Source organism: Lissotriton helveticus, chromosome 1_2 (genome assembly GCF_964261635.1).
Source record: "Lissotriton helveticus chromosome 1_2, aLisHel1.1, whole genome shotgun sequence".
NCBI classification, from domain to species: Eukaryota; Metazoa; Chordata; class Amphibia; order Caudata; family Salamandridae; genus Lissotriton; species Lissotriton helveticus.
In genome coordinates this window covers 450,903,705-450,930,237 of record NC_136058.1, presented here as the reverse complement: position 1 = coordinate 450,930,237, position 26,533 = coordinate 450,903,705, and the positions used below count along the sequence as shown (strand labels likewise).

General features: G+C 43.2%; 1 protein-coding gene across 1 annotated transcript in view; it reads right to left on the bottom strand.

Annotated features, from left to right (window-relative positions):
* Positions 1-26,533, bottom strand: part of LOC144805650 (uncharacterized) — a 225,284-nt gene that overhangs the window by 69,068 nt on the left and 129,683 nt on the right. The window contains 1 exon segment of the mRNA XM_078672173.1: positions 12,847-13,981. Within this exon segment, the coding sequence (XP_078528299.1) occupies positions 12,847-13,981 (1,135 nt within the window).

Sequence of the window (26,533 nt, the reverse complement as noted above, 5' to 3'; positions counted from 1 at the left end):
TTAGATTTGTAATTTAATTTAAAATAAAATGAGCTTGGGTTAGACCGATCAAAGTCAGTAAAATATGTGAATTTATTCAAAAGGGTATTTGAGCTGCCTTCTATGGGAGTAGGACAATGTTCCCATTGGGTGTAATTTACTACATTTCTAAATGTATTAGCCTTATGCAGAAAGTGATGGCCATAGTGTTGGTGACAGAACAAGTCGGCGTAGTTTGTGGAGTCTAAATATAAATCCTCAGCATCAAAGGCAGCATAATATTTCAAATCAGAAAAGAGAGCTTCAATGGCTTGGACATCCCAATCATCAGAACGTATGTTTTGTTTCACAACATCCCCCATTGAAACACAAAGTACATTAAGAACATTAACCACCTCTGTGGGTCCATGAATTTGAAATTTTACAGCATCTCATACAATCCCATCTCGCACAGGCTAGGCTGTGATGTTGACAAAAGTCTGGTCTCTTTTCATGATGTGTGATGAAGAGTGTGGGGCCAAAGTCCCATCAATTAATATGATTTTTGATCGTTCAGATATATAGTGTCCATTTACCAGACGAAAAAATACCATCACAAATCCAATCGACATGAACAAAAAAATGGAGATGAGAACCAACCAGATGTAAATCCAAGGGGGAACCAAAAAATTTCTTTTAAAACAAGTAAAAAAAATAGAAAACCTCAATGGTACACTTGATGTTATAGAGCCAGAGTCAAAGGAAAAACGTGACTGGTCACCTGGACTTGTTTACACACCAGGCAAAGACACATCCGTGGCCTTTGTGGTCAAACCCAGAGAAAACGTGTGCATGAATCCACTGCAACTAAGATATACTTATACGCAGTATCAGCAGAAAAAGGTCAGCAGTGATCTAAATAAACACAACCAAAAGTTGTATTAGATATGTACAGCTGAGTTTGTGGCAGCCGTGCAGCAGTTGAAGGTTTAATCTGCTGACATACATAACAAGAAAGGACATATTCACAAGTTTATTTATACAATCCACGCCACCAGTAACGCTGCTGTAAGATAGATATACGCTGAAACGTCGGCATGAACCGAGGCTATGCCTTTGTGAGCTACTGTTATCAAGGGTAGCCTGCGGTCCTCGGGAATCATCCTGTCACCAACGTTGTTAATTCTCACATAGGGAACTTTATCAGGACGTAAATGATAAGAGTATTTAGAAGGGAAACCCTTAGGGTAATTATCACCGATCTCTGTAGCAGCTATAGCGGCCAAGATGTCATCATCATTCTTACTATTGGACCTTTTAACTGCTGCTACTACATATGTTGCTACTGCGGTCTTTGCTGCTTCACCAGCAAGACTGTTGCCAACAGCGTGTACTCCTACACCCTGGTGACCAAGAGTATGAATTACATTTACGAGAGGCAGACGTTCTTTATTTCTGCGACTCAAACCCTTAGCATCTTGTGCTTAATCGTGCCACCTTTGGAATCAAGATAGTCATTCTGAGTCCAAAAGAATACATTTTTATTGAAGGACTGAACACAGTAATAAGAGTCACTCACAATTAAAGTAGTCACACGAGGGTCAGCAAACTTCAATGCAAACACTAGAGCACAGTTTGAGAAAGGTGTGTCAGGGCAAGCTTTGTTTTTTATAGTCTAGTTATAGTGTAATCTATTTGCGAGGGGACTTTGGACACTCACCTTCCCTTCACTATTCCAGCGAAGAACTCGCCGCTTGCTTGACTTGTCTCCCTCCCGCCGCCGCAGTTCCAAACGCGGCCGCCGAGTGGAGGGAGACTACATCTCCCAGGTGCCCCAGCACTCGGGGACAGGAAGTGACGCAGGAGCGCCCGGAGGCGCCTTCAAAACCACCGGCACCACCGGTGGAGCGGCTGTAATCTATTTGCGAGGGGACTTTGGACACTCACCTTCCCTTCACTATTCCAGCGAAGAACTCGCCGCTTGCTTGACTTGTCTCCCTCCCGCCGCCGCAGTTCCAAACGCAACCGCCGAGCGGAGGGAGACTACATCTCCCAGGTGCCCAAGCACTCGGGGACAGGAAGTGACGCAGGAGCGCCCGGAGGCGCCTTCAAAACCACCGGCACCACCGGTGGAGCGGCTGTAATCTATTTGCAAGGGGACTTTGGACACTCACCTTCCCTTCACTATTCCAGCGAAGAACTCGCCGCTTGCTTGACTTGTCTCCCTCCCGCCGCCGCAGTTCCAAACGCGGCCGCCGAGCGGAGGGAGACTACATCTCCCAGGTGCCCCAGCACTCGGGGACAGGAAGTGACGCAGGAGCGCCTGGAGGCTCCTTCAAAACCACCGGCACCACCGGTGGAGCGGCTGTAATCTATTTGCGAGGGGACTTTGGACACTCACCTTCCCTTCACTATTCCAGCGAAGAACTCGCCGCTTGCTTGACTTGTCTCCCTCCCGCCGCCGCAGTTCCAAACGCGGCCGCCGAGCGGAGGGAGACTACATCTCCCAGGTGCCCCAGCACTCGGGGACAGGAAGTGACGCAGGAGCGCCGGGAGGCGCCTTCAAAACCACCGGCACCACCGGTGGAGCGGCTGTAATCTATTTGCGAGGGGACTTTGGACACTCACCTTCCCTTCACTATTCCAGCGAAGAACTCGCCGCTTGCTTGACTTGTCTCCCTCCCGCCGCCGCAGTTCCAAACGCGGCCGCCGAGCGGAGGGAGACTACATCTCCCAGGTGCCCCAGCACTCGGGGACAGGAAGTGACGCAGGAGCGCCCGGAGGCGCCTTCAAAACCACCGGCACCACCCACGTCGCGGGAGCGCGCGGGAGCGCCCGGGGCGAAGCCCGGGCAAAGGGCGGGCCCTCTGTGGCCCTCGGTGGCCGAGGTTGGCTGGGCTGGGCCCTGTATTTTCATTGTAGGTTAGTTATTTCAGTGATTTGAGGTGTGTCGCTTTGAAGGAGATATCTCTGAATACTGGCCGAGTATCTATTGTCAACTTCTCCAAGGATTCATTTTTATGGACTAGTTATTGTTATTTATATATATATCTTCTGAGCAATATCCTGCTGCTTGGTTGGTTACTTTTCCGTTTATCATGACTGCAAAGAAATTACGCTCTGGAAGAGTCCTAGGGGGGAGGTCATGTATAAAAACCAGATCTAACCCCCTGAGGAATAAATATGACAACAGTGTGTTATTGAAGGGACAGATGCAGTTACTGAAATTATGGGAAAAGCCTGTTGATAAGTCTTTGGCAGTCCCGGTAGTTGCTGGTTCTGAGACGGTGCCTTTGGTGGGTGCACCGCCTGATGTGGAGAAAGATTCCAACCCTGAGCCAGCCTCCGTAAAAAACTTGCCTTCCCTGTCAATAACTATTGCTGCTAATCTCCCAGTAGGTACTTTAGGGGGAGAGCATCCTGATAATATGATAGCAGACACGAAAGTCCCTCTGCCTAACATTCTTAATGTTGCAGAATGTCCGGACGTGGCCATAAAAGGAGAGTCTTTTTTGTCCAGTATCGATCTTGAACTGTGTGGTCGCTATATGGACGATGGAAATCTGAAACACCCTGATCCTAGTAAGACACCAAATGGAGCCACGCAGTCAGGATTATTGTTATATAGTAGTACTCCCTCTATAACATCTAATGACATTCCTTCATTGCAGATTGATTCTAGGACTCCACCACTTAATCTATCCGGTATCTGCCCCCTCACCGCTTCTGGGTTCCCTAAAGACGATAGACCTATCTCTGATTCCTTGATAGCACTAGAACATTTACTGGCTTCCATATTGTTTTTACTGGGCAAATTTGTTGGGAGCTCTGATTGCATCTTGGACTCAGTTACACAAATATTGAAAGTATTACTGGCAAAAAGCACAGAAAATGGTACTACTCCCGCCCCGGCGATTGTCTTGCAGAATGTCTTGGATAGCAATAATTTATTGAAAAAAAATGCGGGTACGCCAGTAGTGGTTGACAAACATGAGTCCTCAGGGATGCCTATTCCATCCGTTTCAAATTGTATGAAGGTATCAGAACCTATCTTAAAGGAAGAAAGTTTGTTGGATGTGGACTTAAACCCTGGAAATGAGTTATTCCCAATTTTCACCCTTGATACAAAGGAGCCTGAAGTGAATCTTGATGTAAATGGAAAAGAAAAAGAAAAAAGCAGAAAGAACAAAGGGAAAAATAGGAAACCTGTTCGTAAGTACAAGAAGAAAAGACAGAGGCAAATTATTTTTCAAAAACATATAAATACAGAAGAGCATGATGTTGTAGACATTGAAGATAACTCTTTATTGGACACTTTTTCTAATAAGGCTGCTGTCTGCACTATTGGCTCTGTAGTCGAATGTCCTCTTGATGTTCGTGCCAATGTTGGGGGAGCCCCTTATCAAGAGGATTATGGATTATTGCCCATCGCTTCAATTGAAGAGGTGACAAGAACTATTCCTGTTGCACCAGGGGCACTTAACCCATCAGAGCCTATCTTTCGGTTGCCGGTTGATGTTGCTACAAATTCTCCTTCTGTACAGTTTAAAGCTCCTAATTCTTATGTGGATACCCTGACTCTGGACTTTTTGCCCTTATTTGACTCAGACTTATACCTAAACAGGTCATGGTTGCTTAATTGTTTTAAGGATATTGAATGTTTAAAACTTATTCAGTCGAGTGACATTGACTTGGTTTCTTTAGTAGGGCATGAAAATGGGCTACGTGTACGGGTAAAATTCTGTTCTAAAATAATAGCTAACCTTGTACTACAACAGGCGGAATCGTTTCAATGTAGAGGGATTGATGTGTTACCCTTTTTCCATACTGGAAAGGATATTTTTCCTAGAGAGGGGGCCACAAAGTTGGGCTTTAGGCAGGAAGATCCGTCCACATCCAATAAAGATTTAAAAATCTGGGTCTCAAGAGGTAAACGTATGGTTTCCCAGGTTCTACCTATCCCCTTGAACCTGATTGCTCCTACAACTGAGGATAATCATCGGTGGAACTGGCTTCCGGGAGTTTTATCTAATAATATTTCGGATAATCCAAGACTGTTTCAACATCTTTAGCAGTCAATTAAAAATCTTATCCTGGAACGCAGCAGGGTTACATAATAGACCGGAGAAACTTGATTGTTTATTTTCTCTGAATGCGGATGTGATATGCATTCAAGAAACCTGGTGTAAAAATATTCTGTACGGGGGGAAAGATTACTTTGTGCTTGAGGCTGCAGCCACGCCATCGAAAAAAGGTCACGCAAAAGGTGGAATTGCCTGCCTCCTGTCTAATTCATTACAATGGCAATTTTCCCATTATGTTGATACAAGTAACCTTTTTCAAGCAATAACTATTAATAATCTAGCCAGTGTAGGTAGCCAGTATTCCCTGGTAATCATTAATGCATGCATTCCGCCTGAAGATGGTTTTAATACTGTATTGAAGCAAATGTTTTCTTATGTTAAACAATTATTAGAGCTTGACCAGCCCCCTTATATTCTACTCGTGGGCGATCTGAATAGCAAAGTTTCTAACTCAAGCGTAGACTTGTTTAGAAATAAGTTTAAAGACGAGGCATATAATATACCCCAATCTATCTTTCCGAATAAAATAAAAACTAGCAAAAGAGGAAAGATAATGTTAGAAGAACTTAGCTATCTAGAGGGGTTAATTGTAAATGGTAGGATGCCATCTGATACCCCTGCTAAATTTACTCATAGGTCCCCTAAGGGTGAATCCATCCTTGACTATGTAATTACGGATTATGACACTTTCTCCTTTATTCAGGATATAATGATCTCTCAAACACCTATGAGCGACCATAACGTGACCAGTATAACTCTTTCATTACAACCTCCGGTCACTGATTCCTGGTCTTTAAGTAATAGAGGAGTTTCTCTTCTTTGTAAGTCCGGTAGATGTTTCTGGAACCCTACTATTATGAAGGGTTTGCAAAACATTCTTGCACAAACCTTACTTGAATGAAAAGAATGGCAGGGTATGGAATTCTTTCATTTTGAAAACTTTATGAAGAAGCTTACTGCGACTGCAAAGAAGCCAAGATATCCTAGGAAAGTGAATTTTGTTCCTAGTTTATTATTACCCTTAAATAACGAAATAAATAAATTAGTGAGGCAACAGTTTCTTTTTAGATCCAGGGAAAATGCTAATAAGTTATCCTTACTAAAAAGAAGGAGGACCAGAGTGAGAGCAAAATTAAAAAAAGAAAAAGAAGACTCACTCTGGATTAGTTTAAGGGAGGCTTCTGTCTATGGTAAATCTAGAGAACTCTGGTCCATAATTGGTAAGGGATGTGGTGCAAGAACTTCCCCTATTCCCATTTCTATTCCTGAAGATGTCTGGATCTCATTTATATCGAATCTGTATGCGTCAAATGGCGTAGAGGGTGAGGATTGTGACCTTGTTTTGGACAGTGGGTATACTATGGATCCTCCATCTGAGAAATCCATTGCTTCGGTGATTAAGAGTATGCGCTCCTCCGGAGCAATGGGTCCGGACGAGTTGCCCATTTCAGTACTGAAGCAGGATGTCATTTCGTGGAGCAGGATTCTTTTCCCTTTGTTTAAAGCCTGCTTTTCACTTAGATCAGGTCCTACATCTTGGAGGGGAAGTATACTAATACCCTTATTTAAGAAGGGAGAGCGGGATAAACCCATGAACTACCGTTTGATAGCTCTACTGGATTCTATCGGGAAAGTTTTTGCTAAGTGTCTTCTAATATTAATTACTGATTGGGTGGAGGCAAATAGAATTTTACCTTTGGAACAAACTGGGTTCCGCAAAGAGCATGGTACACTTGATAATTTAACAGCCCTTCAAGTGATTATGGACAAATATGTACGAGTGCGAGGAGGTGGAGTATATGCGGCATTCATAGACTTCTCCACAGCGTTTGACAAGGTGGACCGTCCAACGCTGTGGAGAAAGCTTGCTGTATTGGGTATGCCACCCCATCTACTTGAACTTGTAAGATCCCTTCACTCGAATACCTGGTGTAAGGTGCTACAAGGCGGAGAAAGGGGTCTTTCACAGATTATCCCATCCTTGAATGGATTGAAACAGGGGTGTCTATTGGCCCCCATGTTGTTTTCATTATATATTGCGGACCTACCTGCTTCCATTGCTGCATGTGTTGGGTTAGCCCCGGTAGTTGGAGGTTCATCCATTTCTGTTTTAATGTATGCGGATGATATCCTCATTTTAGACTTAACTCCGAAGGGCTTGTCTAATCGCCTGCAAGCTTTACATTTATTTGCAGAAGCACATTTTATCAAGATTAATGCTTCCAAAAGCAAAATCATGTGCATTACTGGAAGAAAAAAATGTAGGTCTGAAAACTTCGGATGGGCTATAGGAGGCCAGAGACTAGAGGTGGTTAAAACTTACACCTTTCTAGGTAAAATAATCTCGGCAAACCTAAGTGAAAGACCCCATATTGAACATAATTCGCGTAAAGCATTGGCTCATGGTATGGGGTTATGTTCCCTGTATTCTGCTACAGGGAAAAGACACTTTGCTCGATTTTTTGAAGTGTATAGAGCAAAAATCCCTGCAACTCTGCTTTATGGAATAGAACTAGTGGAGTTAAGGCATTGGGGTTTTTTGCAGTTAATGGAAGGAAAGGTACTAAGAAGAATTTCCTCCCTTAATACAGCTTGCTCCGTGTCCGCATGCAGGCTGGAATTCAGCCTTCGGAGCTGTTGGGTACAGGGGTTGATTGCCCTGTTAAGGTGGGTGGCCTGTTTGGTCAGAGGTAAATCGGGTTCCTTACGGGCACATATTAAAAAGGAACTGCTGGGCAATCTAAACGAGTTTTCACTAATAGTAAAAAATTTTAGAAAAGCGGTAACAATGTTAGAGTTGGATGCAAGTACTTTGTTCTTACTCTCTCCTTCTCAACTAGAGTCTCAGCTGAAATACGCATCTTGGGAACTCTGTTTTAAATTGGATATGACTGCTTTACACAAAAAGAAGGGTGGTGATTTACTTCTAAGCACGTACTCAGTAAAGCAGGCCCAGCAGTATGTTTCCTGGAATATCCCTCATAGAGTCCGAAGGCTATGGTACCTTTTAAGACATGATTTGCTTCCTCTAAATTCACTTTTAGCAAAGTGGTATGGGACATCTCCAGTATGTAACTTTTGTAATAAGGCAGTGCAGGACCAAAATCATGTTTTGTTTATTTGTCCAGCATTACGTCCATTGCGCTCTAAATGGTTAAAATCTATTTGTCTACAATTAGGAATCCTTAATGTAAATACTTTCTTTCATGCCCTTTATTGTCCACCTAATGAAATGTTTTGCTTCAAATTTTTTAACTTTTTTAAGGGTTTTTAAGATATTTATTAATGATACCTGGAGATGTTGTTTGATGATTGTTCGGCCAGTTTTCATGATGGGATCTTTCAATCGGCTTTTATTGTGATTTTTATTGTATGTAGTGGTGTATATCTATGTGATTGTTTTATGTGGCCCTCTTTTGAGAGCCAAAAACATAATAAACTTAAAACTTGAACTTGAAACTTATAGTCTAGTATTGAAAAATTCCAATCACACGATGGTTCATTTTTTTGTTTTAATAAAGGTGTTACTATATTCGTAATAGTACGTAGGAGAACAGCCAACACTTGTTTCACCCCTTACATGGCCATACGGCCTGGGGCTTCCTCAGGGTGTTATGAATCAGGTTGAAGAAGTATATCTGGTCATTCTTTTCTGTGGATAAATAGGGATTCCCTGATTTTGGTGTAATGCCGGTACGAGTCGTCTCGTGCAATTGGAATTTTTCCATAATAGACTATAAAAAACACAGCTTGCCCTGACACACCTTTCTCAAACTTTGCTATAATAGGGGGTTAGAGGTTTCCCCATGCCGAGGGCAAGCTTGACAGAAAAGAGGGACCATTGCTCAATAAACAGCTAGTAAGGGGTTGGGATATTTTACCCCTCATTCTCACTGACCCAAGCACTAGAGCACGTAGCTCTGCCAACTGGGCGGTACAGTCACCTAATGTCTGCGTGTGCACGACATCGGACGTGAATTCTCCATTCACCATGGTACCAGCCACGATTGCGCAGGCCACTGAATAAGAATGCTTAGATCCTATTGCCGGTTGCGCCGAACTGTCAGTGTTAATGATACAATGGTAATCCTCAAGCGTGCGCATGAACATAGGAGCAGGATGAACAAACTCCTGAGTTTGCAATGAAGGGGCAAAGATAAATGTGACATCCGGAGATGTCAACGAAGTTGCCCATTGTATCCAATTAGGATATAAAACTTTAGAATTTGGTACACTGGCTTTCATCACTGCTTCAAATGCAGTATAAGGTGTAACAACCAACATGTGTTTTCCTTGTGACTGCGCTCTCTCTTTTAGAATCGCCATCTGTACAGCTGCCAAGACTTTCTCGACAGAAGAAAATCGCTTTTCAGCTGAAGTGTACAAGTGTGACTTGTAAGCGAAAGGCACTGTGTCTCCTTCATTAAACGTCAAGTACGTGAAACCCATGGCACCAGGCACAATTCTTATTACCAGGTTAGTGTGGTTATCATGAGTCAATAACTGCTTAGATTCAAGAAGATCAGACTGCAAAAATTGCACAATAGCTGAATGTCCCGGAAGCCAGCATGACTTGGTAAAAGTTGGTTGTATCAAAGCATATAGAGGTTTGATACGCTGGGCATAATCGGGAATATAAGTACGCCCGAAAATTCAAAAATCCCAGCAAGGATTGTAGTTTTTTCAGAGTTGTAGGAGACCATAAACATGCACATTTCTCCAGGAAGTGAGGTGCACACCTCTACCTCTATTGTTGAGCCCAGGAACAACACTTGGCTCATCAGTGAACTTCGCAATGTCTGACTTTGCAAAGATAAATTTATAACTGAAGTCCGCAAACATAACTATTATGCGGTCAATGCGACACAGATGCAGACATAATTCTTCGTCCATTAGATAAATATCATCAATGTACGAGTACGCATTAGGATCAATGACATCTAAGAAAGAGACAACACGTGCGGTAAAGACACCTGGGCTGTTTTTATAGCCCATGGCCAATCTTTTAAATTGTTTTTGTTTGCCGCCACAAGGGAACACTGTCCATTGACTACTAACGGAGGACAGGTTATGACTAAAAAAGCCATTTGAAATGTCTTGTGTGATCTTAAATCTTTTTCACATCAGACTGTTAACGAGAGCTGAACTGTGGGTGTTCTGTACCACACATGTACGACAACATGAATTTAAATGTCGATAATCCAAAACCAGAAAACACAAGAATATGTCTACACCCAATTAATTTCCAAAGACTTATTTCAGATCATAGGAGAAACACAAACTTATTGAGTTTGACCCGGTATATTTATTTATACTTGTCTATTCCGAAAATAAAATTCATTCTTCTTTTGAAAGTTTCGCAAAAAAGGAAAAAACTGTACATTCAATACATTTAAATTCCAACATCTAACTATTTACAAACAAAATATTTACAATTCATATACCCAATTATCATACATTCCACAAAAAATTCACTATACAAACACAAACAATTGAAATTTTCAAAAAAGTTAATCTGAATTAATAAAGAATGAAGAGACAAAGTCAAAATGAAGGAGCACGTCCTAAAATAAGGATGACTTTTACAACCAGCCAGAGCTAGTTCAAACGCTTAGTGATATTGATTGCTCCCTCAGATGTGCCGACGCATTTCTAGTCCGAGGAAACCAGTTCCCAGACTGTCATCAGTGCTTTGTCACTTTTCTGTGTAAAGTGCAGAAACACAATACAGTTTTAATTATCTAGCTTGAAGCCTCTATTCTTTCTGGTATTACACTAAACGATCTAAAATATGTACCTGTGTGTACATACTCACAATAATAATAATAATAATAATTTTGATGTAATTCAAAATGTGAACCTTTTCATAAATCTCATGCTTGAATTAACCTAAAAAAAAACACATTCGCATAGGTAGGTTCATCCGTCACGCCTGTTAACCGGTAAAGGTGATGAGGGTATTGTGGACAGATACGAGTACTAATCAAGACTTTGGGCGCGATGTTACGGGAATTCTGCTCATGCACAGAACTATGCGCAGGAAACCAGGACCTCAGTGTATTGTGGTGTACCAAAAATCCACCTCAGTGCCCAGAACCCCTATCCGACTAGCAACAGTGTCTCATTCATTCTCCGTACTACAGCAAAGCTACCAATGAACAAGCGACTTTGGGACCTCTCAGGAATAGTGGGAATCAAGAACACTCTTTACTCTCATAAATGTCCACAATGTGAGTAATCAGAGTCAATGTATAGTTTAAAATGTTAATTTCAACTACGTGCTCTAAGATGCAGTATCTTTACCGACATAAGTAAAAAGATGCATAAAATCAATACAATCAACATTGTTACAATTCCATAAAATACAAAGGGAGAAATCATATTATGATGATAGTGGAACCAGATCTATAGCGCCTTGTGTACCACCCTCCCCTTGCTAGGAGCTAGGTATTATAATAATAGAAGTTCTCTAGGTTAAAACCGGGAACTCCATACCTCCAAAGTCAGGTGAAGTGAATCACATCCCAGATCAGCACTGCTCTTTGTCGATTGAAAGGTTTTTTGCAAGTGGTAGTCTCATGCATGCAGTGCAATATTAAAAGCACCTGAGTTTCAAAAATGAGCAGCTCTGTTTGTGTTGTGTCTAGAGCGTGGACCGATCAACCTGCATCAACAGCATACATTGTTATTTTAACATTGAACACTTTGTGCAGACTTGAGGTCGCAGTGTGAGTCTAGAGATGTGAAAAACAGACCGTTCTCATGTGAAGGAAAAGCAAGCTGTTTGTCTTTATAAAAACAGAGACATGTAGTGTCATGTGCAAAAACAGCAAAATGGCGTTTGCGCAACTAACTCACTTATGCTAATATAGCAATGTGTGCAGGCAGAATCGTATCCATCCCTGCACTTTTACAAGTAGCATGAACAGGAACTCTTGGATGTTTTTCTTTGTAACTCTTCACCGCCAAATAAAAACCGCCAGTGTTTCTTTTCTTTTATTCCACATTGTGCTAGTCTCCCAGTGGATTTCCTGTTATATCACATTGTTTTTTTCAATGTGTACCGAAGTGAACAATCACTGGGAACAGACACTTTTATTATTCTACAAATCTTTGGTTTTCTTCATTTCTTCTAGTCGAGTCTTTATTCATCTGGTATTTGAATATCCCACATAATTATACATATATTTCCTGTAATTCCTTCATCTCACAATAACTGCACTGTTCCGCTCTTGTCAATGCCTCAGATGAGTCAAAATTATTGCTATTGTTATTAAGTTCTTTCTGAATTCACTGCATCTCTAGGATTATTTATAATGAAGGTGTTTGTTCGCTGAGGCTCTGTAGGATCAGAAATTGACAAAAAGCTCATCACACCTTTAGTGCAATTGTAAGTTTTACCCCAGGTGTGTTTGCAATTGACAAAATCACTTCTGACATTCATTGCAATGCTCATTTTTACTCTGTGTGTGTTAGTTGATGTATTAATAGGTTTTATAAGTGACAGAAGATATTCACACATTCACTGCACCTGAAAGGATTTTTCTCTGTGTGCATTAACTGATGAATCCTTAATGCAAAAGATTTCCTAAAGGTACTTCTACACTCACTACAGTTGTACGGTATTTACAGAGTGAGTGAAAGCTGATGTCTACATAGGCTTGAAAATTGACTACATTTCTTCACACATTCATTGCACTTGAAGGCTTTTCTTCTGCGTTTCTTTGCTGATGCCTGTTTAGGATTGATAATGTACTACAGCTTTTCAAGCGTTCATGGCATTTAAAAGATTTGTTTCCCCTTTGTGAGCTCGCTGATGATTTCTTAATGCTGAAGAGTAAGTAAAACTACTGCCACATTCACTGCAATGGTATGGTTTTTCCCCTGTGTGCATTCTATGATGTCTATGGAGGCTTGATAATTGACTGAAGCTCTTCACACATTCACTGCAATGGTATGGTTTTTCCCCTGTGTGTATTCTCTGATGTCTGCGGAGGTGTGATAATTGACTGAAGCTCTTCACACATTCCTTGCAATGGTATGGGTTTTTCCCTGTGTGTGTTCTCTGATGTGTGTGGAGGTTTGATAACTGACTGAAGCTCTTTACACATTCACTGCACTGGTATGGTTTTTGCCCTGTGTGTATTCTCTGATGTGAGTGGAGCTGTGAAATGTGTTTGAAGCTCTTTACACATTCCTTGCAATGGTATGGTTTTTCCCCTGTGTGTGTTCTCTGATGTGTGTGGAGGTTTGATAACCGACTGAAGCTCTTTACACATTCACTGCACTGGTATGGTTTTTCCCCTGTGTGTATTCGCTGATGTCTCCGGAGGTCTGTTAACTGACTGAAGCTCTTTACACATTCACTGCACTGGTATGGTTTTTCCCCTGTGTGTATTCTCTGATGGGTGTGGAGCTGTGAAATGTGTTTGAAGCTCTTTACACATTCCTTGCAATGGTATGGTTTTTCCCCTGTGTGTGTTCGCTGATGTATTTGGAGTTCTTGTAACCGACAGAAGCTCTTCACACATTCACTGCAATGGTATGGTTTTTCCCCTGTGTGTGTTCGCTGATGTGTATGGAGGCTTGATAATTGACTGAAGCTCTTCACACATTCCTTGCAATGGTATGGTTTTTCTCCTGTGTGTATTCGCTGATGTCTCCGGAGGTCTGTTGACCAACTAAATCTCTTTACACATTCACTGCAATGGTATGGTTTTTCCCCTGTGTGTGTTCTCTGATGTGTGTGGAGGTTTGATAACCAACTGAAGCTCTTTACACATTCACTGCAATGGTATTGTTTTTCCCCTGTGTGTATTCGCTGATGCCTTTGGAGGTGTGATAACTGACTGAAGCTCTTCACACATTCAGTACAATGGTATGGTTTTTCCCCTGTGTGTATTCGCTGATGTCTTTGGAGGTGTGATGACTGTCTGAAGCTCTTCACACATTCATTGCAATGGTATGGTTTTTCCCCTGTTTGTATTCGCTGATGCTCTCTTATGGTTTCTAATTGGCTAATGTTCTTGACATATTCAGTGGAATTGCACAATTTTTCTCCTGACCGTGTTTCCTGAAGGGTCAGCATAGTTAATAAACCACTTGCGTTATTTTCACATTCCCTGTATGTGTGTGATATTGTGGACGCTTGTTTTCCGATTTAACAATAAAATACAAGACTCACTAAATACCTGCCACCTTCATAATATCAGTTAAGGCTTCCTTGTGGGTGATTGCATCTTTAGATTGGATAATGTTTTCACATGCTTGCGGGTAAAGCTTAATCTTCGTTCCGGTAGGTGTAAATTGGGACAATACTCTGTACTTCAGAGAGCAGATCTCCGCTTTCCTTAAGCCTTCAGTTGTTTGGCTCCACTTCGTTGTGCTTTTCCCTGGTGCCTGTGGTTTGGCTAGAAAGAGTTTGCAATACACCTAGAGCACTGAATGCTGGTCTGTTGCCAGTTTCGATAGCGAAGCACTGCTCTAGCCAGATCATGATGGTAAAGCGACTCGTAATGTGTACAGCTACTCCAAAGGAGTGTCCCGGGGCCAAGCACAGGTCAGAAAAGAAAGTAAATCAGGTTGTTTCAAACATGGACAAAAAGCCAAGTTTCCAGCATTTTTTAAACATTATCATGTTGCTAACAGCTCAAAGCTGAAGAGGGAGTTTGTTCCAAGCTATGGATCCCAAATAGACACGAGACCTTCCTCCAACTCTCATACCGGCCTCATGATCAAAGCTGATCTGCAGGTGGTTTATCAGTTTTGTTGTCTTTGTTTTGTTGAGGTCATTTCTTCGTCTTGGGGTGTCGAGGTGCAGAGCTCAGACTCGTATTCACTGAATTGCCTTTGACTACTTCTTCCTGGATCTGTCCTCTGCCTCTGATTTCACTGATGTTTTTGGAGCTCCTTATTTTTGATAATTTTTGCAGGTTTGATGTGTTATCTTCATTATTCATAATCAATCCATGCATTTAAGACTTATTTTCTGTTGGATGTAAAGAAATGCAATATTACTAAATGCAAACGTAAAGAATGTGAATACACAATATTTAACCAGCTGTAGAAGACATCTCTTCTCTACCATATTTGAAATTTAGTAAGGAACATTTTACCATACATGGATATTTCATTAAAACTGTGGTTGAACATGTCACATTGTATTTACTTCTGAAAAGGCAGTGATTTATCATTATTCACTGAGTAACTTACTAAAGAAAGGGCAGTCACAGAGCACTCGTGCTACAGGTACAGTTTTAGGTAGATGTACATGGACAAGATTTCAATTAAACAGAACAGATTGTGGAAAAAGAGAGGAATCAGGAAGCGCTGCCGTTAATTCAGTTTCAGTAAGTATCTACCAAAGGTGGCTCTTTAGGAAGTGTATAACAAAGGTAACTCTGCAGGAAGTATACATGATAAAGGTAGCTCTTTAGGAAGTATATGTGACAAAGGTAACTCCAGACACGTTTTTCCACAATGCTTTCCTGTTCACACAGGATCAGCTCAAATGTCAACTCCCGCCTTTACCTGGAAGCTTATTAAGTGTCTTTCTATAAGTGCGATGGTCCTCATGATTGCCGTACTCGCGGTTGCGGTCCAACTGCCACCATCCAGGCGGACTGTCCGCTTTATTATGAGTGTGGTGGTGGGACCGCCCCCCGCCAGGATCAAGGATCCTGCTGTGGAAGCGGTCTGCAAACACCCCGAATATGTTGGCAGTGCCGATGCCGACATCTCCGATCATATTACGGTCTGCATATTCACCGTCCTTTTCCCTGGCGGGGACCCCGCCATGAAAAGGATAAAGGACATGCAGGTAAGGGGGACCTCACAGGGCCCCGGCCGATTCTGCTCCTGGGGTTGCATGCGGGGGGCACAAGTTGTGCCACCCCATGGAATTGCGTCCTTGTTCCTGCACAGTGTGGCATGCATGACATGGTGCAGGAAAGTGTTGCAGGCACTCTTAATGTGGTGGTATGCTGTTTAGGCCCTCCAATGAGCCTAATACAGCCGCCGCAAGACTGCTGCTTCACCGCCCACCCACCCTGGATTTAGGTCATAATCCGGCGGCGGGCTCCCAATGGGCTTGGCAGTCTGCCTGGTACCTCCGCTGTGGTAGTCCCATTGGAAGACCGCCACACTCCTAATAAGCCCCTAAGTCCCCTTCAACACATTTACAGCCCTCCTGGCTCAAGCATTTCTGGATCCTAGTAACCTAGAAGACTGGAGCATTATCCTGAGTTGAGGTGGATTTTCTATCAGCGTAATATATATCCATCTCCCTTGAACTGGTGCCTGATTCTGAACTGAATGACAGCTTACAAAAGTGAGGGGCAGATTTATGAGTTCTGGCGCATCTCTGCAAATCAGCAGGGATGCACCAGAACTGATGTGTCACGCAATTCCCTCCTTGCGGCACCACAGATGCGCCGCATTTAGAATGCGGCGCACCATGGTGCAAGGAAGGGCAGATGCGTGACGCATCTTGTGGTGTACGGGCGGCGCATTGCTGGAGTAGCGTCGCAAGTGCTACGCAACTCCTGCAATGTACAGAGGCCACCCATACATAACGTGGTGAGTCACTCCTTACGCCTGCTTCAAGCAGGCGTAAGGATTTGACGCAGCAGCCTCGTAAAACTGACTCAGTGAAATCTTGTAGATTTCACTGTGTCAGTTTTACGGGGCTTTCCTACGAGGGAACGCCCACCCTGCGACAGAACGGCCACATGAAACCTGACGCAGGTTCCATGTGGCGCAGGGCTTTACAACGTGACGCATCTGCCTAGATTGGGTGTTCATTACGGAGACCTGGGCCTCCGACACCTCTGGACATGATCTGCTTATGGCCATTCCTGACGGCTACTCCCTCCATAGGCAGGATAGACTTTTACACAGAGGAGGTGGCATTGCCATTCTTGTAAAATCCCCCTCTCTCTGTGTGATCAAACCTATACCGCTTCCCCTATCTCGCTTGGAATCACTCTATTTTTGCATTTCCCTATCTCCTTCAGTCTCCTTCTCTGGGATCCTTATCTATAGACCCCCAGGCCCTAGGGCCAGCTTTCCCTCTGAACGTATGACCATCCTTGAACCTTATATTGGAAAAACAGCCTTTACCATCTTGGGTGATTTTAACTTTCACCTAGATGAGACCAACTCAAAGGACACAATCTCTCTTGTTGAAACCCTAAAAGCATGTGACCTTATCCAGCATGTAAAAAGTTCCACTCATAAGGCAGGACATATTCTTGATGGACTATTCTCTAATGATGACAGGCTTTCCACCGGTTCTCCAATACAGGTGGTTTGGTCTGATCACTTTGCTGTGCCATTTGAACTTTGCATTCCTGTCACCTGCCCCACTAATCAGACAACCCCTCCTTTTATTCTCAGGAGAAACCTCGGAATATCTCTGATGAGGCCCTTGCTCCTTTGATCTCCACTCCGGAACTTTTAGCTGTTAGTGATGCTGCAGAGGCAGCCCAAACTCTGACTGACTCCATCTCTAACGCAGTGGAACATCTTGCTCCCTCATCCTTGTGCTATGTAGCACCCCGTAAACCTACGGCACCTTGGTTCTCCGACCAGCTGAGACTGCTGAGACGGGGCTGCAGGAGTAGTGAGAGAAAATGGAGGAAATCCTGGGACGCAAAGGACAGAGAGGCTCATAAATCTGCATTACGGGCTTACAAACAGCAAGTGATAATGGAGAAACAGGAATATTTTTCTAATCTGACCAGCTCTCTCTCTTCTTCAAGGGAGCTTTTTAAAATTGCTGACACCTTATGCTCCCTGCAACTCCCCGATCCCGTAGTCAGCTCTCAACAACTTTGCAATGATATTTCTGATTTCTTTCATAACAAAATACACGATATACACGTTTCTCTTGAAGCCCACTGTCTTGCTCTTGATCGAAACACTCCTCCTTTCATATCCAATCTTGATTCACTAGGCAAGGATCCTCCCTGCCTACTCACGACTTTTCCTTCCTTATCCCTTGAATCTCTGAACTCATTACTGGATAGGACTAAATCGGCCTCTCCCCTTGATCCGATACCACTTAAAACACTGAAAGAGTGCAGAAATTGCCTTCTTCCTCCCATGCTTAAGGTCCTGAACAAGGCTATTACTCAAGGTTTTTTTCCTCCGATATGGAAGAAGGCAATCGTGAAACCTCTGCTTAAGAAGCCGACTCTGGATCCGGCCATGTTGAAAAATTTCAGGCCAATCTCCCTCCTTCCAGCGCCCGCAAAGATGCTTGAGACACATCTGAACTTCCATCTGTCTGCCTTCCTCGATTCTTCTGAATACCTGGATAACACCCAACATGGTTTCAGAAAACACCACAGCACAGAGTCCGCCCTTACCTATGTGGTCGACAACATCCGACGCAAGGTGGACTCTGGCCAAACCACGGTTCTGGTTCTGTTAGACCTCACGGCCGCGTTCGACACCCTGTCCCCCGCCATTCTGTCATCTCGGCTGAGGGAAGCTGGTGTCACTGGACCGGCCCTGAGCCTCCTAAACTCCTTTTTGACTGAAAGGGAACAGAGAGTGATGCTTGGGAACCACCTCTCCCCTGCCAAGTCTTTGCAATGTGGGGTGCCACAAGGGTCAGCCTTAAGCCCGACCCTGTTTAACATCTATGTGGCCCCCCTTGCAAGACTAATTAAATCTCAGGGGATGGAGGTGGTATCCTACGCAGATGATACCCAGATTATGGTCTCTCTAGCTCACACCTCCGTTAGTACATCTGCCGCTAGTTTTAGGGTATGCATGCAGTGTGCGGCAGACTGGATGACTATAAACTCCCTTAAACTAAATGGCGAAAAAACCGAGGTGTTGATCTTTGGGAAGAACCAAAATCTATGGTCGAGCGAGTGGTGGCCTTCTTCTCTTGGCATCTGCCCCACTCCCTCCCTATCTGCCAGAAATCTTGGAGTGGTATTTGACACCTCGCTCTCTATGTCCCTGCAAATCAACAGGACCGTGGCCACTTGCTGTGGTGTGATCCGGGTACTCAACAAAATCCGTGGGTACCTCTCCCCCCAGGCACGTAAACAGGTTGCAGTCGCCCTGGTAGGTTCGAGGCTGGATTATTGCAACTCCCTGTATATGGAAGCCAACAAAGGTCTGATTCACCGTCTGCAGATTCTTCAGAACGCTGCAGCGCATTTTGTTTTGGATCTTCCTAAAGCCTCTTCTGCCACCTTAGCCAGGAAGGAGCTTCATTGGCTTCCGGTACAGCACAGAATCGCCTTCAAATTCTCTGTCTGACTCACAGAGCATTGATGGATGGTTCTGCTAGTGCTATTGGTTCCCTTCTTTTGCGTTACGTCCCCACAAGAAGCCTTCGCTCTGCGGGACTCTGTCAACTGGTTGTCCCCCGTGTTAAACTTGCCAGATGGGGAGCCAGAGCCTTCTCCGTGGTCGCTCCGCAGTTGTGGAACTCCATCCCCACGGAAATAAAAACTCTCCCCTCCATCGAGTCTTTTAAAAAGGCTCTAAAAACCTACTTCTTTAAGAAGGCCTACTTATGATAGAATAGGACTTGGTAGGATGTAAGCTTCTGTATTTGATTTAGGCGCCTTGACGCCCATTGGGCAAAGTATGCGCGATACAAGAAACCCCTCATTCATTCATTCATTCAGATGCGTCACGTTGTAAATAGGTCACAAGGATGCGCCACGTTTCTGTGCCGTTGCGCAATGCAACGGCGGCGTAAACGTGGTGCAAGTCCGACATAAATCTGCCCCTAATACTTTAGTTCTTCCTAAACTAGTTAAAGTTAAGATCCTGTTGTATTTCAATCAGCAGCTCCTTCCAGGGTTTTTTGTAAAACAGAATGAGGGGTTATTATAATGGGCCCGACTTTATGTTGCGCACACAGATTTGGCAAACAAACATTAAATCATGTAATTTATTATTCAACGATATCAGTCATTTAATCCTTATAGAGAATCCATCACAGCCAATAATTTAACTGAAATATCAAGCATCAAACAGATGTGTGCATATTAATAATTGTTTTTGTTTTTCAACATTTACAAGATATTTGACTTATTGTTGTCTGTCTGAAGGCCAGGATGCTACTTTGTGACTCAACAGGGCTTTGGTAGAGTGGGAGGAGGTGTCTGATGTCCACAGGTGAAGTCACATTTCTCCATTCCCATATTTCTTTTATCCAGGTTTACCTCATTCCATGTCCTTCAGCTCCCTAATCCCCTCGGTCTGTGTACTCACTCAACAGGGTTCATTGTTAGCTGTGGCAGGGGACACACTTGAAGCATGCACACAGCAGATGTATGATAATGGCCTGATAGTGAAGAGGCCATGGTTGGCAGTACGGAGCTCACACTCTTCATTTCAGAAGCTCACCTGGGAGGTCCTAACTGAGGTGGTGAACACTTTTTTTGGGCTGTCTGTGTCCAGTTTATCAACGCTCAGGGTTTAGTTTCAAGTCAAGAGATAGTGCAGGATTAGAATAATTGTAATGTCATACATTCCAACAAATGCCTTTACCACGTATGCTTTTACCACGAAACACCTTTACCACGCAAGTCTTTACCATGCATATGCCTTGACCAGGTAGCACCTTTACCACGCAAGTCTTTACCATGCATATGCCTTAACCACGCATAATGATTTACAACATTTGCCCTGCGATAAACCACCTCAAAATGACTTCATTCAAAGGACGATCAGCCGCACTCTCACTCTGTGTCCCACGAAGACGACACCCCATTGTCCAAGCACTCACTACTGTTTTATTAATTCTATAATGCAGCAACACTCAACACACAATGCGCGTTTCGACTCACGCCTTCAACCGAGCAACCCAGTGTACGACAACCACAGTGTTTTTAAAACAAACATCACTACACATTTAAGGTCTCCAACGCGGCTGTCCTCTAATCATCTATAAACAGGTTGCGACACTTGGAATGAGTGTCGTCTCTCTGAGCAAAAGCAATTTGACGTGTGAACGTCTTGAAGAATATATCCAAACTTCAAAAAATCATGATTTCCTTCGTAATTTATTCCATGTTTCTTCACAGGAAATTGTATGTATCATGTAGCTGATTGCTAGTTTAACATCCTTACATTTCCCAAGATTTTCAAAAAGACCATTGAGAGTTCACCCAATGCATTTCGGACTTTTAAAGTCCTTCGTCAGGGGTGGTCTGAAAATAATGTAGAAAAAATGGATGTATGACGTTACCACGCATACTATTACCCCGCATAAAAATTACAACGCGGAATTTACAACGCATACCGTTACAACGCATAGCGCTTTGAGGTGCTGGATAGTGGTAAGTATAATTTTATATTCCAACTCCAGTCCCCGTGGATACTAGGGAAGGTGTTGGATTTAAAATTAAACTTATTCCCTATCCTAGAGCGCCCCCCAGCGCAATGCGTTGTAATGGTATGCGTGGTAATGCCTGCGTTGTAAGTGTAGTGCGTGGTAAAAAATGCGTGGTAAACGTTGTATACCAGAAAAAATATATGTAGGATCTTTTCAAGTGTCACATTGCACAAACACATTTACAGAATAAAATAAATCACATGCTGCACTATCATTACTGATTCAACCATATTTGTATCAAAAACCATAAGTAAAATTACACAAAACGAGTAGCATAAAACCAAAATATCAAGCACTATGAAGAGGAAGATAAGTTGATGGTCCCTAGAAATCCTGATCAGAAATAAACCATGAATGTATCACGTTTACCCGAGGTGCATGAAATGATTATTAGAAAGTGCAAGTAGCTTGAGGTTGGAATGAAAAACGCAAACAGGATAGGCAGTGTACGAAAATCGTAATTACCAAGTGAGATAATGTGTCAAAGTAAAGTGTGCCAAAAATAGTACCAAGTTAAAGAAAGAGCGTGAGCCCAGATAAATCAAGCCGGATATACCGTGTGGAGAAGTGCGGTCGGTTAAAAGAATGTGCTAGCGGCGAGTGGACCAAACTTACTTGAAGGTTCAGAAACGAACAGCGTGTCAACGCCGTTCAGCTATCTTTGCACCAAAGCGTGTGTTCGTGAAAAAGAAATAGTGAAGGGGGAAAGTGAACTAGAAATGTAAACATAGAAAGAGGACACATATGGTGGTGGCCATCTTGTAACAGTGTATTTGGAAGATGAAAGGCAAATAGTGAAACTGAATGGATTAATACTGCCCAGTAATGTACCAGTAAATGAAAAAAGTAGATAAAATGTAGACAGTATGTAAGAAACAGATATCAAGAAATACAGATAATTCATGACTTCATAGGTAACACAAAAATTCCATCCGATCATTTAAACCCAAAGGTTTTGACGATTGCAGAAATTTTATCCAGTAATTCTCCCTTTGCAAGATAAAGTTAGTATTGTCTCTGTCATCGCGCTTAGGCACCACTTCAACAGCAGCAAATCCTAATTGACTGATGTTGTGTCTAAGTTCTTTAAAGTGAGCTGCTACAGAAGATTTAAGGTTTTGAGTCCTGATGTTGCTTTTGTGTTCATTAATACGTGTCTTTAACTTGCGAGAAGTTTTCCCTGTGTAGATCAATCCACAAGGACATTTGATGATGTACACCAGATTTTCGGTATCACATGTGGCATTGAGTTTTAGCTTGATGTCGGTGCCTTTCATTGGGTGTTTCAAGATTGACCCTCTGATAAGGTTGTTACAATTTTGACAGTTAAAACAAGGTTGATTGCCTTTGTAGATGGTGGAGGTTACTTGTTTCGGTTTGGTGATAATTTCTTTTAGGTTGTGACCTCTTTTGTAGGCAAATAATGGTGAACCTTGAAAAATGTGCTTGAAATCAGGTTCAGTACCTAGGATTGACCAATGTTTGAGTATAGATGTCTTATATGATCTCGGGTTGACTGAATATTTCGATACGACCACAGGTCTTTTGCTGGTGTCTCTGTTTTTAAAGGTCAATGCCTCCTGTTGACTCAATTTAGCACAACGTTCTTTGGCATTTTTAAGAATGGTTTGCGGATAACCTCTTTGTTCAAACCGTCTGATCATAGTGGTTGCCTGTTCTTCAAACTTGCTAGTTTCAGATACTATTCGTTTGCTGTGGTAGGTGGTATTTCAAAGCCGTCTGGTGAAAAGATTTGTAATGCAGAGTGTTATTCTTATCAGTGGATTTTCTGTGTAGGTCAGTTTCCAGATGATAGTTTCTTGGTTGACCTCATGGGTGAATTGAATGCGATCATTAATATGATTCAGTTGTAGTAGTGCATTGTTCAAAGATTCATGGTCTCCTTGCCACAAGACAAAGATGTCATCAAAGTACCTTAGGAAAATCCTGGAATGTGTCTTCCAAGAATTGAGGTTCAGTATATTGTTTTCTTCAAAATATTTCATGAAGGCATTGGCGTAGACCGGCGCGGCACAGTTGCCCATAGAAGTACCGGACAACTGTACAAAGTGCTGGCCCTCCCATTGGAAATAGCTTTGCTCTAATCATCTATTACACGTTTTGTGATATACTTCTCCAATTCCCCTTGTAATTCCTCATTTCGCCCACATTTTCACACAGAAATGTTGGCAGTTTTCAGTGTTAAAGTATATATATGCTCTGTATTTCCAGATTTCATATTTACGTGGGGAAGATAACTGCTTTTACCGGCCCCATCCGCACTAAAGAGATTATACGTAATAAGGGTTACACGCTGGCTGACGTCCAGACTGCCCTTAGGCTTGTCTTTATGGCTGCTCCACCTTCAAGTCTCTGTGGTTCGCAAGTAACCTTCCCCAACGGACAGGGCTCTTAACGCCTCAATATCTCGGCGGCATGGTGTACTTGCTTGCAGCACATACAGGAGATCACCATATCTAATTAAGATACCCAAACTTTATGACAAGGCCTAGAACACAAGCAAAGGTAATGCGCTGGGCAGCTTCCCCTACTTAGCTGTGTTCACATTCAGTCCTGTTAAGCACTGCCATGCTCCCCGATGGAACTTCCTGCCACTGACGGGCTGATAATCATTTCCAACTCTAAAGCTGATGTATTTAACGAATAGAACAATATCCAACAAGTCTGTACTCTTTCATACAGCATCCCTCTCGCAAATAACATTTGTTCTCCAGCAAAGCTAGGTGACAGCAGTAGCCAGTGTGTCAGGGGCTCTAGTCCTAGAAAGAAATTCCCTCTTTGACCCATGCTAAACTGTGAAATACAGCAATAATTAGGAGTTCAGTGGGCCCTGGTGCCACTGCACCTGCTGCGCAAATGGAAGCTACGCCTCTAGTTTGAAAGTAGGAATGGAGGAAAAACAATCCGTGTTTGGGATGAATGTGATTGTGAATACATCGAAAATTGCGGGTGTGCTAATGTCATTTAATGTGTTTTTTAATTTGTAAGGCAGGCTTGGGGAATACCTAATAAAAAGAGGCTTTCTATCTTCTACGGCAGAAAAGGGTGTACCTACAAAGAAATACACATACAAAGGTTTGCACAGGTCCACAAACACACACACAAAATATGAACACACAGATAAGAGTGGGCGTAGTTGGTGGAGTACCACTACACCGAATTCTGTGGAATTGATCAAAAACTCAGTGAATTCTGCTCCGCCACTCCATTCCGTCTCACCACAATTAAGAAAATAGAATCCTCACATACCCTTGGGGAAACGACAAGTAACATTATTACATGCTAAAATGGATATAATCATCTCACAAAAGTGAAAATGAAAATACAGCAAGCAGAGAGGGAAGTGATGATTTTGGGGTCCTTCCTAACCTAGGGACAGGACCAAGCAGAATCCTTGAACACAAACAGCACACGATGCTGAAATGATTTGGTGGTGGTCCCATCCTCCTAGGACCACCCCAAGCACAGGTATGGGCAAAAATACAATCCCAACCAAAGGCCCTGCAAAGCATTATGGGACGAAATTCTAAAGTGCAGTGAATATTATAGTATCCAATATCAAAACCCTCCTCAGGGGGCAGGCTCTCAGGCTCAGCTGAGAGCTAATACAATAATATTCACTAAACTCTAGAATCTTGCCCCTTAATGCCCCGCTTTCAGCAAGCAAGAGCATTTTTTTTCTGTTCTCGCTTGCTAGAAGTGGAACACAGTTTGCTGTGGCTTGGCTGGAGCGGTATAGCTCCCGCCAAGCCACAACAAACAGCTATGTCCCAGGGGTGGGCACCCCGGGAAATAGCAGGAGTCTGGCCTGGGGAGCCCAGGGCCATTATTGGCTGCAGGTTCTTCATATTTTCCCCAGGGCTGCAGAGGGGCCATATGTGCCCTGCAATAAATTTAACAAAAAAGAGGTGGCAGTCCCTGGGGTTGCAGGGGGGTCTGTGTGGCCCCCACACATCAATTAAAATTAGAGCCCTTGAGAGGTGGTCCCTGGGTCTCCGGGAAGACCACGCTGGCCCCCCTTCCAAATTGACAAAAGGCCCAGGGAGGTGGCAGGGGTTCTGTGTGCCCCGCGCATTATTTAAAATTAAAGCCCTGAGAAGGTGGCAGCCCCCAGGGTGGAGGAAGGGGGGTCCGCGCGACCCTCGCTTTGTGTAAAGAGAAAGCCCCAGGGAGGTGGCGGACACCGGGGCAGGTTGGCAGTCAAGGAGCCTCCAGGGAGGTGATGGTTCCTGGGCAGTGGGGGAGGCTGTACAGGGCTCGACAAATCCACTCGCTCGCTCGCATTTGAGAGGGAGAATTGATTAGGACAAGCTATTTTTAGGTCCTACTCGCCCTTTCTGACGAGTAGGAAGACAAACTAACTTTTGTGCTCTGTCTTTGAAAACAGAGCAAAAGTGACAAGATAACAAGATTTAAAAGCATTTTTATTGCTCACAAAGGGAATGAGCAATAAAAATGCCTTTAAATCTTATTATCTTGTTATCTTGTCACTTTTGCTCTGTTTTCAGAGACGGAGGTGAAGTAGGTTAAAGTCAGGTCGATGGGATTTTCCAAGGTACTAGACCTGCACGACTAGTACAATTTTTCGGATTTTTCGAACCCTGCTGTGCGAGCCTCCCCCACTTTCATTTTTAAGGAAGCTGCGGGTAGGTGATGGCCCCTGGGGCAATATTCAGCTTCATGGAGGGGACCTGTGTGCCCCTCACTCTATTATTTTTAGAAATGCCCTCTGGACCTGGCCACCTGGGCCCAACACAGTTGACCACACTTGGTTTAGCAACAAAAAATTTGGCAGGGTCCACGGATCCTGCTGCAATAATTTTTTGTAATGCTTTTTTGGTCATGTGAGGTCCTTGTGGGACTCCCTTGAAGAGACCCAGTGGGGTCAGGGTGTTTCTACCGACACCATTTTCTTTTTTTTAATGTTTTTTTCTGTGACTTGATTCAAGCAGAGTCACAAGATAGCTTCCAACACTTCCTGGTTTGAAGTGTTGGTAGCCAATCAGATCACAGCACGAGATTGAGAGGTGTTGGAGGTCCTCAGTTTCCCAAGGTATTTCTTTAAATAACTCTGCAACTACTGTACAGATTTAAAGAA